The sequence below is a fragment of the Prionailurus bengalensis genome, chromosome F2, assembly GCF_016509475.1.
Source record: "Prionailurus bengalensis isolate Pbe53 chromosome F2, Fcat_Pben_1.1_paternal_pri, whole genome shotgun sequence".
Classification (NCBI taxonomy): domain Eukaryota; kingdom Metazoa; phylum Chordata; class Mammalia; order Carnivora; family Felidae; genus Prionailurus; species Prionailurus bengalensis.
In genome coordinates this window covers 14,011,110-14,028,752 of record NC_057353.1, presented here as the reverse complement: position 1 = coordinate 14,028,752, position 17,643 = coordinate 14,011,110, and the positions used below count along the sequence as shown (strand labels likewise).

The 17,643-nt window shown below is 35.2% G+C and overlaps 1 protein-coding gene across 6 annotated transcripts in view; it reads right to left on the bottom strand.

The window, feature by feature from the left end:
• The window catches only part of YTHDF3 (YTH N6-methyladenosine RNA binding protein 3), a 40,501-nt gene that overhangs the window by 21,249 nt on the left and 1,609 nt on the right, over positions 1-17,643 (bottom strand). For 3 of the 6 annotated variants that reach the window (XM_043601149.1, XM_043601150.1, XM_043601151.1), the window contains exons 3-4: positions 12,411-12,496; positions 1,091-2,689 (exon numbers count right to left, since the gene is read on the bottom strand). In XM_043601149.1, the coding sequence (XP_043457084.1) occupies positions 1,091-2,689; positions 12,411-12,496 (1,685 nt within the window). Of the gene's footprint in view, positions 1-1,090; positions 2,690-12,410; positions 12,497-14,791; positions 14,938-17,643 lie in introns of all 6 variants that reach the window. The other 3 variants (XM_043601147.1, XM_043601148.1, XM_043601152.1) reach the window with 2 other exon arrangements.

Sequence of the window (17,643 nt, the reverse complement as noted above, 5' to 3'; positions counted from 1 at the left end):
TTTTAAAAAAGCTTCTAGTAACTTTACCCTTGCGGCATTTGAAAAGAAATTTGAATGTACTGTCTATGGAAAAATCTGCTAGTTGTCTACTATATCCATTCTCTCTTTTCCTCCTAAAAATAGGACCCCAATTTTCTTCTGCGGTTTGGAACAGAAAACATTCCCCAGCTGTCTTGCCTTTGTGCCCCGTGACCAAATTCTGGCCTACATGACGCAAGCAAAAACAGTGCATAACTTCAGGAAAGTCTCACGAGTTTCAGAGAGGGTCAATAACAGAATAAGAAATCAAATTCTTCAATCAAAATCTCAAAGTCCATGCATTCCCAACTCTCAACTGCCTTCCTAAAGTCAGATCCTCCCTATACTTTATACAAGTGCTTAATTTAAATGTACAAATTATGAAAATGTTTCAGGAAGGGAGTGCCTGGGTAGCTCAGTTGGTTAAGGGTCAGATTGATTTTGACTCAGATCATAACGGATCATGGTTGGTGAATCTCAGCCCCCTTACCGGGCTCTGCGCCACCAGTGTGTGGAGCCTGCTTGAGATTCTTTCTCTCCCTCTCTCTGTCCCCATCCCCTGCTTGCTCACGAGCTCTCTCTCAAATATTTTAAAAAACGGTTCAGGAAGGAGTTTCGGGGAAAAATCTGTTTTCTCACAAATACAAAATAAATTATATTCAAACATTTATTTAAAAGCTGTTTCAAAATCCTAAGCACGTTTTTGCATAAAACTAATGTTTAAAATTAGTGATTACAGTCCCTCACCAGTTCCTAAATTTGCTTAGTTATAAATGCAGAACTTACTAGGCTTTGATGAATACAACTCAATGACCTTTTATCCCCTGAATATAAAGAACAGGCAAATTCAGAGTAAGGATGACACTTAGGAAGGAAAGAGAAAAGGATTTAATGTGCCTCTGAGGCCCTCAAGGGAGTTTGCAGAGTTCTGTTTCTTAAGCTAAGTGGTTGGTTTCCTTCAGAATAAAGTTCCTAAACTCAAAATGTAATATTAAAAGGCATTAAAGAACACCCATCCATATGTACCACCCCAAGAAAAAGACCCTACATACAAAAATCACTGTACTCTTACCCTACGCATGGCTTCCTCCTCTTCTTGACGCTTTTCATAATGTGCAAAGTCATCAAAGATTGAGGTGGTATGCTTGAAAGTAGCAATTATTTTAAGCACTTGCTTAGCTTTTTCTAGGGGTACCTCTTGAGTGTCCCTCGAATTGGTAACTGGTTTGTTGTCATTATTTTCTAAGCGAATATGCCGTAACTGGTTATTGGGAACATCTTTGACAAAGATCCATTTAACTTCAAATTTGCCCTTCCACTTATCCTGAGACCAGACACCAGCATATGCATTATAGTCCACAACAGACTTCATTTCAGCCACTCCACAAAAATGTCCACTGCCATTCACACTGAAGAGTAAATAGAGTGGGCCTTTCCCATTCAGGGAACGGTAAGCTGCATCCAAACGCTTATTACCATGCTCAGTACTACACCAGATAGAGTACTTAATGGATCGGTGTATGTCATCCTCAGAATAGCTTTTAATTATAAACACACGTCCATTCTTCAGGTTCCAGTCAAAGTCTTTGGGATTATAATTGTTTATGGCCTTTAGCTTTTCCAGCACTGGATGCACTTCTACACTAGAAGGTGAAGCACTGACAGGAACAACACCTAAACCAAAGTTTTCACCGCCCACTCCATTGTTCTGGTTGAATCCAGCTCCCCTATTCCGAGGAGCTACCCAGCGATTCTGCAGCTGTTGCTGTTGGGGCTGCACTTGGTGAGGCTGGGCCTGTGGCTGAGGTCCTTGTTGCTGCTGTGGTTGTGGTGGCTGAGGCTGCTGTTGAGGCAGTTGGCTTTGCACCAATGTTGGTGGTTGAATTAATGGCTGAGGCTGCTGGATTATAGTTTGAGGAGGCAGAACTGGTTGGGTTGGTGGAGCCTTTACCACTGACCCCTTTTCATCCCAAGTTCCAATATTCATGTTGTGTTTTATAGGAGGTGGTGGCACAGCAGAACCCCCAATTCCCACATTGCCCTTGGGTTTAAGTTTCGGTTGAGGTTTGGCAGGCTTTCTGGCAATGGCAGCCCATGAGGTCGGTTTAGGCGCTGCACTGCTAACTGGGGGCACACTATTGGTTGCAATGCTAGTCATACCACTGCTGCTCAAGGCTGTACCTACAGTTTTTGTCACTGCAGCTGTCAGGTCACCACCAATTTTCAGTCCAGTCATGCCTTGCTCAATACTGCTAATGCCAGGCACCTTACTCAAAGTATCATTGCCAAATCCAGCCTGTCCATCCGTAATAGCTCTCCCAAGAGAACTAGGTGGATAGCCATAACTGCTACTATAAGCAGAACTTTGTGTTGATTGTCCCTGAGATCCACTTGTCCCCCATGTAGAGAAATCAGCATTACCAGGAAAAAAGTTAAATCCATGTTGACCAAGAAATGGAGGGGTATTTCCTAATGCCCCAGGTTGACTAAACACACCATCTGGTATATAATGATGTTCTCCATTACTCATTTGTCCATAGGTTGTCAGATACGGCATAGGTTGGTCTCCAGCCGTGGACCATGCTGCTTCCCCAAGAGAATATGGAAATCCAATGGATGGAGCATAGTAACTAGGCATGTATGGATCTGACATTGGTGGATAGCTGTTACTCTGGAAAACAAAAGATCATAATCAGGAGCGAAGTATCCTCTTAAGACCAGGGGGAAAAAAGGACTCTCAAAGATTAAAAACAAATAGTTTTAAATAAATGAAAACCAAATGCACTTCTTCCAGATAAAATGAAAATTTCAAACCCAATTTTATCGAAACAAAAATGTGCTGGTATTTTTATTTTAAAATATTCGTTATAAAATTGCAGGGTTTGGGGGAGGGGAGCGAGGAGGTGGGTAGGAGGAGGATTATTTCTAAGAGTCAGATCCTCTGGCACAATTTAAAAATATCATTTCTACAAAAATCTGGTTTATAAACTCTGCAGACACAAATTGATCATTTACAGCCAACTTTATTTTAAACAGTTAATGTATCCAAAAACTTACATGCAAAGATCAAACAAATCTGGAACCTATGCCAAATAATAGAGGAATTTTAGAATATAGAATACCTATCTATATGATGGAATCCAATTTAGCAGTTACATTCTGTACTTTCATTAAGAAACAATAAAAGAAGGGTGGCCTGGGTGGCTCAGTTAAGTGTCCAACTTTGGCCCAGGTCATGATCTCAAGGTTCATGATTTTGAGCCCTATGTCGGGCTCAGTGCTGACAGCCTGGAGCCTGCTTCTGATTCTGTGTCTCCCTCTCTGTGCTCCTTCCTCGCTGATGCTCTATCTCTCTCTGTCTCTCAAAAATAAACATTAAAAATTTAAAAAAAAAAGAAATGCTCACACTATGAGAAGAAAAAAATGACAAGATTATACCTATGGCATGATCCAAATTTGCTTCTTTTTGTTTTGTCTTGCTCATTTTGAAAAAAAATCAAAACAAAATCCTTACTGTGGTTTCTAAATGGTGGGATAATAGGTGCCGCTTTTTAGACTCTAATTCTGAATTTTACCCAATAAACTATCACCTTCCTAATCAGAATTTTAATTTAGAAATATTGAGTTCCTGCAATTTTTTCCAGAATTACTGCAATTAAATCAATGTTTACTTGTGAATAGTAACTAATGATTCATTTAATGATTTGCCATAAAAGAAAACACCAAATTCTATTTAAAGAAAAAAACCTCAAACTTGTTACTAGCCAATGTAAAAAACAAACATTTTAAGGATTTATTTTAAAATTGGTTTAAGCCAAAAACATGTCTGATAATAGATTTTCACCCTTTGGTTTAGGTATGATTTTTTAAAGCATTGAACAGACCTCTGAATGTATAGAATTAAGCAAAATGCAAGAATTAAGCTAATACCTAATCAGGACAACTGGAAGTCACCTTTCGAGGATGAATACCATTCTGAAGGCTGACTGTTCACTTAATTTACATAGGCATTCTTATTCAAAGTTCCTAGAGCAAAGTATTTAGCTTTTTTTGTTGTTGTTACTCTCTTCCACTCAAGAAAGTATTTCCACCACTTCTCTACCACCAAGAAAGTATATCAATATAAACGTGTGACAATAACATCATAGATACTACCTGGTATTCACATGACATTCTTTTAAGGGCCTATCACTGGCAATTGACATATTTTATTATTATGAAGTTACTTGTGACACACTTTGCAACTGTCAAAATTGTCCTCTATGAGAAAGTTAACTTAATATTTTGTCTTCTGCAATGATTCCAATAAAACTGATATAAAAATAAGAGAGGGGTGCCTGGGTGGCTCAGTTGGTTAACCTTCTGACTCTGGATTTCTGCTCAGGTCATGGTCTCACAGTTCATGAGTTTGAGTCCCGCACTGGCCCCTGCAGAGCCTGCTTGGGATATTCTCTCTCTCTCTCTCCTTCTCTCTCTCTCTCTCTCTCTCTCTCTCTCTCTCAGTCTCTCTCTGTGCCCTTACCCTGCTCATTCTCTCTCTCGAAACAAACATTAAAAAAAAAAGTAACTTAAGACAAATAAAAGTTGCATTGAAATTACTAATTATGACACAGATTTATTGAGCATTTCCAGCAATGCTTGGTCTTAAAGACAAAAAAAACAATTCTGGGGGCGCCTGGGTGGCGCAGTCGGTTAAGCGTCCGACTTCAGCCAGGTCACGATCTCGCGGTCCATGAGTTCGAGCCCCGCGTCGGGCTCTGGGCTGATGGCTCAGAGCCTGGAGCTTGTTTCGGATTCTGTGTCTCCCTCTCTCTCTGCCCCTCCCCCGTTCATGCTCTGTCTCTCTCTGTCCCAAAAATAAATAAACGTTGAAAAAAAAAATTAAAAAAAAAACAAAACAAAACAAAATAAAAACACAATTCTGTCACTTAGTACTATTTAAAGAAAAAACAATGACTCTTAAAATATACTTGATACAAGTATATTTTAACTACATTCAGAACGGGAAATAAATGGGTTACTGTTGACTAATTTAGTTGAGTATATTCTTCAACTGTATTAGCTAATTATTACCTATATAATGCTCAGAATATTAATATGAAGGAAATGAAGAACATCTTTGAAACCACAACAGTACTGGCATCGTCGTACAGACCAACACTGGAAATACTGACTGCTATATTTAATACTAGAGAAATTTTCAGGAAAGCTCAAAATCACCAACGATGGTTTGCAAAGAAAAACTTCTTGAAAAAATTAGTAACGATTATTAAACTTAGTAGCCATGAAGATCACACACACTCACGTGTGTATAATCTGATCACTAAATTATTTATTAAAAATAAAAGCACTCATAGGGCTTCACACTGACAAGGACGTCCCCATGACATAAAACTCCAAAAAGCTTAATAAAAATGAACAGGTCAGCCAATATAACATGCATAATAGATTAAAATATTTTTTAAGTTATCTTTTTTCAGCTTAAAGTTACTAAAACTATCCTTTTATTTATTAGTTTATTATTTACTTCACCCAAGCACTTATTGAATGCCTGCTTCTGAAAAACACAGATACATTCATTCTAAAAGAAAACCTACAGTTAAAAAGACATAAAATACAGGGAAGTGAATAAATTCCACATTAGGGAAGAATACTAGAGTGTGCGTAATCAGTTTCAAAGTCTTAACTTAAAATGTTGGCATTAAATGTGGACTCAGTAATTCCTTACCTATTGTGGGAGTGGAAAATCAGACCAGGTAGAAAGTTTTTAAAGTTGAACTCTTCATAATCAAATTTTTTGCAAAATTACACCTCTAACTTATGTTGAATATTCTTATTTCACCATCACAGATAAGAAATTTCACACAGTTACATACCAAGTTCCTAACTTATCTGTAACCATAATAATTCAGAGGTTAGCAAACTAAAGGCCAAAGGGTAAATAGGCTGCTAGCTTAGGGGTTTTTTCAGAGTGCAGAGCATAGAGTGGATCTGATCCCTGGGCTATAGTTTGTCCACCCTGTTTTAACTGATGGTCTCATCTGTACTCATTCCTAAAAAACCAGAGCCAATTTTCTTTGGAAACCGGGGAAACAAATTTCGCCAACTCTGTTACCTGTGGGGCTGGAACAGGCCCAAACACTTTTAGGTGTGGGGGCTTTTATTAGAGATCTTTTCCATTGTTTTTTTAATCGTAATTTTTACTCCTTCACCTCTCAATTACAGACTTTGTAAAAACGGCAAGTTTAAATTACTTTAAAATGCGTTCTGTTAGTCATGAGGGCTACCAAAAGGACAGCTCTGGCTAATAAGCAGGCACACTGCTGTCCCCGATCTGATTATAGAGCTGTCCAGTGTTATTTCCACCACCTACACTTCATCAGTATAGTGGGTAACTGGCCTGCTTTCTGCAGTTTATCAAACAACACTAACCATTTATTTTTCCAATTCTTTCAGCAGTTTTAGCCCCATGAAAGTACTTAACCAGATTCTAAAGGCAAGGCTTCATTTTGGGTTCTAGTAAGAGCAAAACTATAGAGGGCCACCTGGGTGGCTCCGTCGGTTAAGCATCCGACTTCAGCTCAGGCCACGATCTCACAATTTGTGGGTTTGAGCCTCACGTCGGGCTCCATGCTGACAGCTCAGAGTCTGGATCCTGCTTCGGATTCTGTATCTCCCTCTTTCTCTGCCCCTCCCCTGCTCACACTGTCTCTCTCAAAAATAAACATTAAAAAGAAAAAGAAAAAGAAAAAGAAAAAGAAAAAGAAAAAGAAAAAGAAAAAGAAAAAGAAAAAGAAAAAGAAAAAGAGAAAGAAAAAACTATAGGAAACTTTCAGAGTTTAAAAGATACGGTCAACACATTTTGAATTAGTAGAGCTTCAACAGTAATATTAAAAAAGATGTTCTGCTAAATTTAAGATAAGTTTTTAATTGCTAGCTAAGTGGAATATCAATTAGAGGAATGTACCTTGGTAGTGAAGAGGAACAAAAGTTCCACTTACTGATGATGGAAAAAAACAACTCAAAACTTACTTTCACCTTTTACTTCAAACCTGGTTATAATGAGACATAATCAACTGAACAGTTTATGTTCAAATAATCACTTGAATAATTTATTCATTATTTGTAAATTGGTCAGTTATAGTTAAATTTTACTATATTCTTTGATAAAGATATGCAATCTTTAAACCAAATGATGTTGAAATGTTTGATGTTTCCCTCATTATCAAAAAACTATTTGGAAGGGGAAAAATAACAATAGGTAAATACAGGTGATGGCACAATCATTGGCTATAACGAAAGATACTTATAAGAAGAGATCTGCAGACCCTTTACCCACAGCATAAACTTAGAAACAATCTGGGGAGGCCATTTAACCTAAGGTTGAAGTGAAGTCATGAGGTATCTGAACTCTAATCACAAACCAGGTACTCATCGGCTATGTGAAAGTAGCCAAGTTACTTAAACTCTGAATTTTTTTCTCATCTACTAAAAGGAAATAAAGATACAGTGTCTAAAACACATTAAGTATTCAATCAACGACAGTTACATTTGTGACTACAACTTACCCCTTTAAAATGTAAATTAATCACCAAACACATGATATAATTTCAGACCTAGTCCATATCTTAAGAGTATAAACTGCTGTTGGGATGTAGTAGCTAAGGACACAGACTCAATTCTTTAATCTTTTACTTTCTGTGTCAGTGATCTCTCAGATCATATTTCTCTAACCCCGACTCTTTGGTGGTGAAATGGGAGTAACACCTGCTGGTCTTATCAATTGTAAAGATTTTAAAAATCTACTCTGTTAACTACAAAGAGCTATATGGATATAAAGTATGGGAGCTTAAGCCTTTTACCTTTAGTTTTGTGTTTTTTTTTTTTTAACTTGGAAACTAAAATACAGAAAAGATTAAAAGATCTTCCTTAGCATTTTTAAATCATTTCTAATTATTATTCCTTAGCCTTATGAAATAGATCAATTGTTCTTCTAGTATCTCTAAGAAAATCTGAGCAAGAAGTTCAAGATCACTGCTCTGACTTGACACATTTTAATACAACTCAATTATAACCAGTCTTTCACTTATAGCAACCTAAGATCCATTTTAACTTTCCTTCCAAGAAAGAAGACTATAAATGTCTCATAAGTTCAATTAAAATAGAAAAGGCACAATTCACCAATAAAAGTACTTCTGTAAGGAGAAAAACAAAAACTTTTCCATTAAGAACCTGAGGTACTTCAAACTCCAGAAATCACTTCTGTATTAAAAAGTTAAGTGAAGGGGCACCTGGGTGGCTTGGTTGGTTAAGCGTCTGACTCTTGATTTTGGCTCAGGTCATGACCTCGAGGGTCATGTCTAGTATACTTTTAATGCTTATGTGTATTTTCTCCTAATACTTTAAAAAATATTATTGTGCTTTTCAAAAAGTATACTCTACACATATCTAATCATAAGGATGTCACAAAAAATGTTTTATACATGGTACCCAGTTAACCTAAATATTTCATCAACTGTAATTCTTTGTTCCTTAATTCTAGCAGATAACCCAATCCGTTCATTCAATACTTAATGCCTACTATGTCCTAGATACAATGCCAGTCATTGGAGACACAAAGATGAACATGGTCTCTGACCTGGAACACTTCCCAGGTCTAGTGAGGAAGACACATGTGCACTACAACTTGACAGGTACTATAATGGAAGTACAACCAAAGCAAAACTTTCTGGGAGAATGAGAAAAGAATCATGAAGGGATAGACATGAGTCTGTGTATGTCTGTGTATAAATCATATACACAAATACAAAACAGATCATAAAGGAAGATATTCAGAAAATACTTATTTTCCCAGAAAATAATGAGTCCTATTTCCCCAAGCAAATTAGATGGAGAAAGCTGACCAAAGATGAGGGAAATGGAGCAATTGTAAGGCCATTCATATAATAAGCGTATCCACTGTTGTGAAGCTGTGGTTACTCTTTAACATGACAGTGACACAATCAGACTCGGACTTTAAGAGGACTGCTGAGTGGCAATATAGAATTATTAGTTAGAAAATCATTCCAACAGGCAGAGATAATGCAAACTTTAAGGGCAGTTTTCAGAATAACAAAACTCAAAATATTTTTTACTTTCTTACTCTCCATGCCACTTCTCTGATAAACATGCTTAGGAATTTATTTCCCCATATATACAAGCAGACAAGCTCAACCTTCATTTTTCCAACTTATTCTTCAAATTTGTATGCATATATTCCATGGCATCTGTAACAGTACCAGTTAAACCTGAATTTTCCAATCAATTTAATCATCAGATTATTCTGAGGAACTTTAGAAGACTAATTTTAAGACCTGAAGGACGAACATTTACTTTCTAAATTACTATAAAAATTATCCCTTAAGAAACTGAGCACTAGAAAACAGAATACTCTACCACAGAAGGCCAACAACCTGTGTTAAAGTATCCCTAGGTTTGATACGAATTAGATCTAAGTATACAAAACAATTTAAATCATTAGCCAAAAACATTCACCACTTTTCCAGATAAAAGATTCATTTTTGTTATTTATAATACTAAAACCAGATGAAGGCATTTAATTTTAAAGATACATTACACATCTAACTGCAAAAATTTTTAATTAAACAATTACCAGCTAGATCAGAGCAAGGAAATATAAATGCTTGCATAACTGTAATCTGTGAATAATTACTTGAGATATTTCACCAACAATTCTAGTTTTCACGAACCTGCTTTAAAAGGTCCATTTTAAAAAATTTTCTTTTACCTAGGTGTTATTATGAGTAACTTGAATTCTTGTACTCCTAAGATTAAATTGTGAAACTCCTAAGATTTCAGGTAATTTTCAATTTTTATCTCCAATAAACCCAGTTTTCAACATTCCAGTGTTAGTACCCCTTAAAAGGTAAATGTGTGCCCTGATTACAGATAATTATTTTTAGTATTACAGAAACATAATTGCTAAAACCTGTTCACTAGTACTGACTAGGAGAGGGAGGATAATACACCCTTACTGGCATCAAATTTTAAAACTTCTCTTTAAACAGCATATGAGGGGCGCCTGGGTGGCTCAGTTGGTTAAGAGGCCGACTTCGGCTCAGGTCATGATCTCACAGCCCGTGAGTTCGAGCCCTGCGTCGGGCTCTGTGCTGACAGCTCAGAGCCTGGAGCCTGTTTCAGATTCTGTGTCTCCCTCTCTCTGACCCTCCCGCGTTCATGCTCTGTCTCTCTCTGTCTCAAAAATAAATAAACGTTAAAAAAAAAAATTTATAAAAAAAATAAACAGTATATGAATATACATTCAAATTATAATAACAATTTAATATAAAACCTAAAACCTTCTATTTAAACACCACATTAAAACAAACCTTTGTAGGTATTTTTATCCCAACATAAGGAAACTTTTATGAGACAAACTTAAAATTGGGTTCACTACATAAATACTTTTAATTCTTAAAAAAATAATGGTTTTCTGAAACTTTGAAAGTTTTTTTTTACAAGTGCAATTTTATGCAGAATTCCAATATATAAAACAGACAAAAGAAGGAAGGGCACAGCTCTGGTTGCTGCATGGGTGGGATCACGGGTGCCCTTCCCTGGTTTTCCCTAGGCAGACCTGAAGCACCTCTGTGGAATGCCAAAAAAACCAATCCTCTAAGCCCCTGTGACAAATAAATTATACAAGATCTGTTACCAAGTAAAACAAGAGGATTCTTACTGGTTGTAATTTTCAAACATTTAAATTCCATTAAAACTCCTTGAAAACAGAGGCTGAACAAGTAAGTCAGAGGATCTTCATAACTGCATCCTTGCTTTAGAAGATCATTTTATTATAGTCGAGTATGAAATCAAGTAGCAAAAAAATTCAAATATTTAAAATTTAAAACAATATCAAAAATTTATCTGATCACGAAGACCTTTTTGAGAAAATATCTACTATACCTCATAGTATCAGAATTTCTCAAAATAAGTTGGCAAACTCAAAAAAAGTTGGAAACACTGCCATAAGAGATGTTAACCGAGATTACTGTATGGGCCCAAATATAATAGAATATCGTATATATTTCTTTTAAACCTTGCACTACAATTCAAAACAAAGATCTTCTTCTATTTTCCGGTGATAGCATTCTTTGACAACCTTCAGGTGGAAAGTAAATATCTGTTATTGAGATCAGAAAATTAGATTATTTAAGTATGGAATGAATTTTTTCATTCTTTTATGAGCAGCCAAACTTTCATAGATTTTATCACCCATTTTTATTTTCTCATTTATTTACTCCCTCCCAACATAAGCTAGGAATGTAGATCAACAGATAGGAGGGGGTGGTTAACAAGAAAATGACCAAGAGGTAGATCAGATTGAACATAACCATGGCGCTCCACAGTCCTGAAAATAATCCTACATACCACAAATTGGGAACTACTTCTTTTCAAATTTTCCCTACTGAAAATAATCCTACATACCACAAATTGGGAACTACTTCTTTTCAAATTTTCCCTACAACTGTAAAGGTCTGCAGTAATATTTGGTTCCTTATTCTTTTACAATGTAAACAAAATCTAGAGGTTAAGATTTCAAGGTACATTTTTCATCTACTGTTTTTTAAGCAAAACAACAAAAGCAGTTTTCATTCCAGAATATTCTCTCCCAAGACACTAGTTAACAATGAAAGTTTCTTTTTTAAATTTATTGCTAGTGAGGACGTATTTTTATTAATAAACAAACGGATGCAGATATGGTATATAGAGACCAAAGAATACTCGTTTTTCAATGCTGAAATCTAAATTATACCTGTTTACAAATTCACAGGATTATTTGTGAAAAATCCGAACATAAAAGAACCTCAAGAGTCACCAGTTATTTGATTTTATGAAATTCTCCAAGCCTATAACATAGAAGGCGAGCATGTTTATAAAGTCTTCTATTCGCTACGTTACCTAGTTGTATTAAAACTTTAATTACCAACAAAACTCAAATTGGAAAAGAAAACACTATATTAACCAAAAATTTCAGGCATAAACTAGTCCTTTCCCACAAATGTGTAGCTAATTAAATCTTGTAATTTGCTTTGGCTATAAAGACATGGCAGCGACATTAGAAGGTTAAATTCAACGTTCAAAAAAAATCTAACCATACTGCATACAAATAATGTCCATCTTCAAATCTTTGTATTTCGCACTCTAGTTTCAGCCAGGTAGAATTTCTAAAGAATTCTCCTGTACCACAAAGCTGCAACTGCTATTCACTATTATGCAGGCACACTAGATTAATACATGTTATGGTTAGCCTCATTCAATTAAGACATCTATTTGAAAAATCAATAAATACTAATGTAAGTTTAATTTCCTAAATATGGGACTGTCAGACTTACCTGATTTGTCTGGCTACTTAAGTATGGCTCAAAATCATCATCATTTACAGCATCTTTTTGATGAATCGAACCGTTTTGTACTGAAACTAAAAAATATGTTTATATTAGATGTGTGGTAATTACCTTTATGAAACTGACAGAATAACCTAAAATTTTCAGTATTTTTCGACCAACTCAGAAAAAGTTATCCTGAGTTGTTCTTTTCATTAAAAAATCCTCTTAGAAATTTAACTTGATTTAGATACAAATATTTATGTGTCACCAAAAACTTACAAAGCTTGTATATACCCAAGATTACATAAACTATATACACCTCCCATTACCAAAAACATAATGTAAACACCCCAATATCAACATGGTAGTAAGCAATTAAATTGTTGGAAGGGTTCCCTAATATTATATTTGAATCTAAAATAACTTCAAATAGTGCTGTAGATCATAGAATCCTGAATGTTCTCTACCTTTGTTATATCTTTATATTAGTCCAATAAAGGCAAATAAAGAACGAAATTAACTTTCTTTGTAACTAAAGTCAGAGTAAATGTCTTAAAGAAAGTGGCTAAAGTTCACTGAAGCAGTTATCACAATGAATAAATTATAAAAAATCTAAAGAAAAGGGGTCTTAATTCTAAACCAAAATATTATAAAGACTTTCACTTGGAAGCACAAATAAAGTTAAGACACTAAAGAGAACCATGGTTGTTCTTCCAACACATAAGAAAACCAGAGAATAGTTTATAATGCCTTACTTGTTCAGAGATCATTTCCAAAAATGCTCTATAAAACTGTCATTCTGACTGCTGTCTCAGAGGGCTTTTGAATACAGACTAGAAGAAGGTCCTGGGTTCCAATCCCAACTCTAACACTGAGAAGCTGAGTGATATCTAGTTAGTGACTCAGCCTAACTCTCTCTCTTTATACAAAGAGGTTATTATTAGTACCTACCTCATTGATCTCAGGATTCAATGACAGTATTCAATAATCTTGGATATTATTTGACATAAAATATTACAAGATCCAAATAAGACTAAAAATTCTTTAGGACCACATAAACAGAAGTTTTACAAGGCTAAAACTTGATATAATGACACTGTCTATTCTACTTTTGAAACACATGCGAGATGAAAAAAGCTGAAAGTTTCTAACGGATGTTGACTAATCCCTCAGAAACAACAACAAAAAAAACCCTGCAGTATGTGAAAATTTATTGCTTAAAAATACAGTGTCACAAAGTATTATAAATTAAAGCTGGGGGTATGGATTTAAGTTGTGTGTTTCTCTATAGCATCATTACATTTTGATTTACCCTAATTTTTCCAAAGAGTTTAGATAACCAAAAATGTAGTATTATAAGCTGACAGTGGCACGGGAGCAAAGATAGGTGAAATACCTTAGTTCTTTGCCACCCACTGAGTAGGGATGATCACTCAAAGAAATGATACTACTCTGTGAAGCCTTCAAAGTAGACCTCTTATGATACTACATTGCCCTCAAATATCAAAAGAGCAACATGAAGGTCACCTTGATCCTGGCTCCACCGGGGTGGTTTAACTGTATTTGGTAAGGATTGCATTAGAGCCAAGGTTGAACTAAATATGCTCCCTAGAATTTAAACAGGTTAACAGCCACTAAAACCAAAAATAAAGAGGTGGTACCTTAGGTTATTTCTGCTGGGCTAATCATTTCAGCCCACAAGATTCTAACATACCTGTTCTCCTTTACCACCCCTTCATCAAAGGGGTCTGTCTAGTCTCTCTTGAAAAAAAATCTTCACTACACTATTGGACTATTACACTAGTACATACTATTATCTGACACAGCTACCCATTTCAAAATTACACCTATCTATTTCTTATATTCATTAGATTCTCAGAAATTTAGCCCATACTGCTCATATAGTAAACAAAAAAAAAGTACCCCCTTAAAATCCATCTAAATGTATATTACAGTGCTATTCTTACTCATTTCCTCTGTTCTATTCTTTCTCTTCTAATTCTAAGATGCTGAGACTAAGAACAAAATATTCTCATGTACTAAGTAAATATACAGTCTGTGCGTACGTGATGCATGAATATGTCTAAAAAGTCCTAAAAGATTATTCAAAGAGTACGTCAATCTAAGGAAAAAATATTTAATCAAAAGTACTGCACAAACACTGACAAGCGATTTGCATTAAATTAGGATCTGAATAAGCTAGCCCTTGAGTTTCAAAACCATACCTTTCCTTAAGAAATTCAGCTGTCTTAAAGACTGCAGTTTTTGAACATTACTTAATGACAAACTAATGTCTTGGAACCTGAAAGCCATTAAATAGTAAAGAAATCCAAGCCAGTTCCATAGTCTGTACAAGTTCTTCAGGGAAAAAAGAACAGATGACTTACATGATTCTTCGCCTGTTTCCTCTGCTCTATGAAGCAGAGTCAAATCAAGATAGAACATGGGCCTTAGGAGCCAGGTGATTCTTTGCTCTGGTCCTGACTACATCAAGTTAGGAAAGTCAACAGATCTGTGCATCATGTTTTCCCACCTACAAAAACAGCGACAATACCATATACCCTCTATCTCCTTACAGGAATGTTTTGAGGATTAATAATAAAATGAAGCCTAAAATGACAATAAAGTGCTTAGCAATCATTTCCAGAGGGAGTGCGGGGAGAGGACAGAAAAGAATACTGCATTTTCTACTACTTTTCTGAAACACTAAATAACAGCCAAATTCAACCTAATTCTTTTAACCTGCAGTTGTACCAAGCAATTCTGTCCCTCTGTTGGAAAGGGATGGGGGAGAGAGGAGGGCAAAGATAAACTCCTTTCCATGTACTGGTCTATTTTTACACTTAAGGCACAGGAGAAAGTTGGTAGCAAGACTACTAGGAGTATGGGATCTGACACTTTTATCTGTGGTGCCTGCGGGAAAAGGAGAGGTTCCCTTTTATCCTAGCAAGCAAAACTTCTACTTATTAATAAAAAACAGTGATATAATACCAATTTTAAATTACAGACCGATATAAGTAAATAAATAAATAAAGGACCAATAGTTAACTAGCCTTAAATTTCTACTAAGCTTCAGTACTACCCTAGCCACATATAATAAAAGAGTTCTAATATTTAATATAAGGAAAATCTATTAACTAAAAAGAACTCAAACTTCCAAAAAAAGTACACCCAGAATTACAACGTATACTATGAAAGCATTTTTGCCTCACAAAGAGATTGATACAGAATTCCTTTCACATTTTAGCTGTTAGTGCATATCGTTAAGGATATGCAGGGAAAAAAGCCTTAGAAAATCAAAAACACTAAAGACAGGTGTTAGGCTAACACTGTCAAATGAAGATAATTCAGAAAAGAAATACAGCATCTCTGAAATTATAGTAAGTCAACTGAAGAGGATTCTGCTTTCAGAACTCTGACAACTCCTCAGCAACATATATTTTTTCTGTTTGAGAAGGTCTGAATTCAAGTTTAGTACTCATATTCTTAAACCACTCAGGCTGTAGTTCAAGAAAAATAACTTTGCTTTCTGCTTCACAAAAGTAAACAGAATAACTGTAAAACACTTTTACTAGCTTGAAAACCAAGTCAGCTAAGTCACAGGAGTTTTTCTCAAACACACACATAGCTACTTGTATCAGTTCACTGGAGTGCTGCCTTCGCCTTGTAATTCTCCCTGCAGGGGCATAAAAATACAAGTAATGTATATGTGTATTTGTGCACTTGTGGCATGTACCATTTTAAAGCATCTTAAATGATTACCAATACTTTTAGGCCAGTAGAGTTTTTCCCTCCTGCCATGTCTTAGAAAAAGTCTCCCTGCACCTTAAAAATAGATGAGGTGAGGCAGGTGAAAATAAATCCAGCAAATAAAATGGCCACCAGAGCAGTGGACTCCCGTAATTGTCATTCCTCATAACATACAATAGGATTTACAGCTAGAATTACCACTTTCGTTTTACAGATAGAAGGGGAAATTCTGACCAAAAGGTGCAATGTGTTCAAGCTCACTTGGCAAGTCAGTAGCCACAGGAAGTATTAGAACACAGGTCTCCTAGTGATCCCAGTCCATCGTTCTATCCATGGATAAAACTATGAACGGGACAATGAGGGTGAAAAAAAGAAAATTTCTTAGAATAAAGAGCTATCCAAATAAATACTTTTGTGTGTCTAAATACATCTAAAAGAGGTTACACTGACGGATCAAAAAAATTTTAATAACCAAAAAATATTTATAGTCAATATGCAATAGTGTCATAGGTAATTTACAACTATAACATCAAAGATACCACCTAAGTGAAATGACTATATCACAGATTAGTTCAGTAATGGCTTACAATGCTGTAGATGCTTTATGTTGTTTTGTCAAACAAGTATGTACTTCATTGAACTTGCATACTTACCTTAGAGCAGGTAACACAAAACACTTAGCATTTCAAATAGCCTTGCAAAGTGCCACCTCCCCACAGATCTAGGATAAAATAATTTATGCTAGGCAATAATGACCACAGATTTCATATATCTCCAAGTCTATATACTTCCTCATGAGCAGACTAGCAAAAAAAAAAAAAATTAATGGATCATTCTTTTCAAATTTACAAATGAATATTTTAAAACATTTAAAATAAACAACATCGAATTGAAGTTTATGCTTACAACAGAAAATAATTCTAAGATTAAAATTTTACCTCTAAAAATTAAAAACTGAAATTTCTAAATACGTACATACTCCCCAAAAATACATCCTTAATCAAAAGAAATTCATGGTAAATTCATGGTATCTGATACAGTGCCATTTATCTGGTATGTACAAATTCTCAAATAAAATGCACTACAACTCAAAGAAAATTAACTGAGTTGAATACTCAAAACCTATTCTTTTCGAATTTGCAAAGGCAAATAAAAACACTAAGAGTATAAAGAACACCAATAAAGACTGTGAACTTGTATCTCAAAAGCTACTGTACATCTTATTTTTTAGGTAATACCATACTACTGAAATAAAAAACAGGAAACATAATTCTATTTAGTCTGATATCAAGGCCTATTACAAAATGTTATAAATATATAATTCACTGTAATGTTAATTGGCACTGTCCCAAGAAAGCAGTTATTGTTCTATACTTACTAATGTCACATGATTAATGTCATAATGTTTCAGTCAGTTGACTGTATTTTCCATATTAAGAGGCACAAAATACACTTATTTTTTTTAATGCTTTACTTTCAATAGTACTTT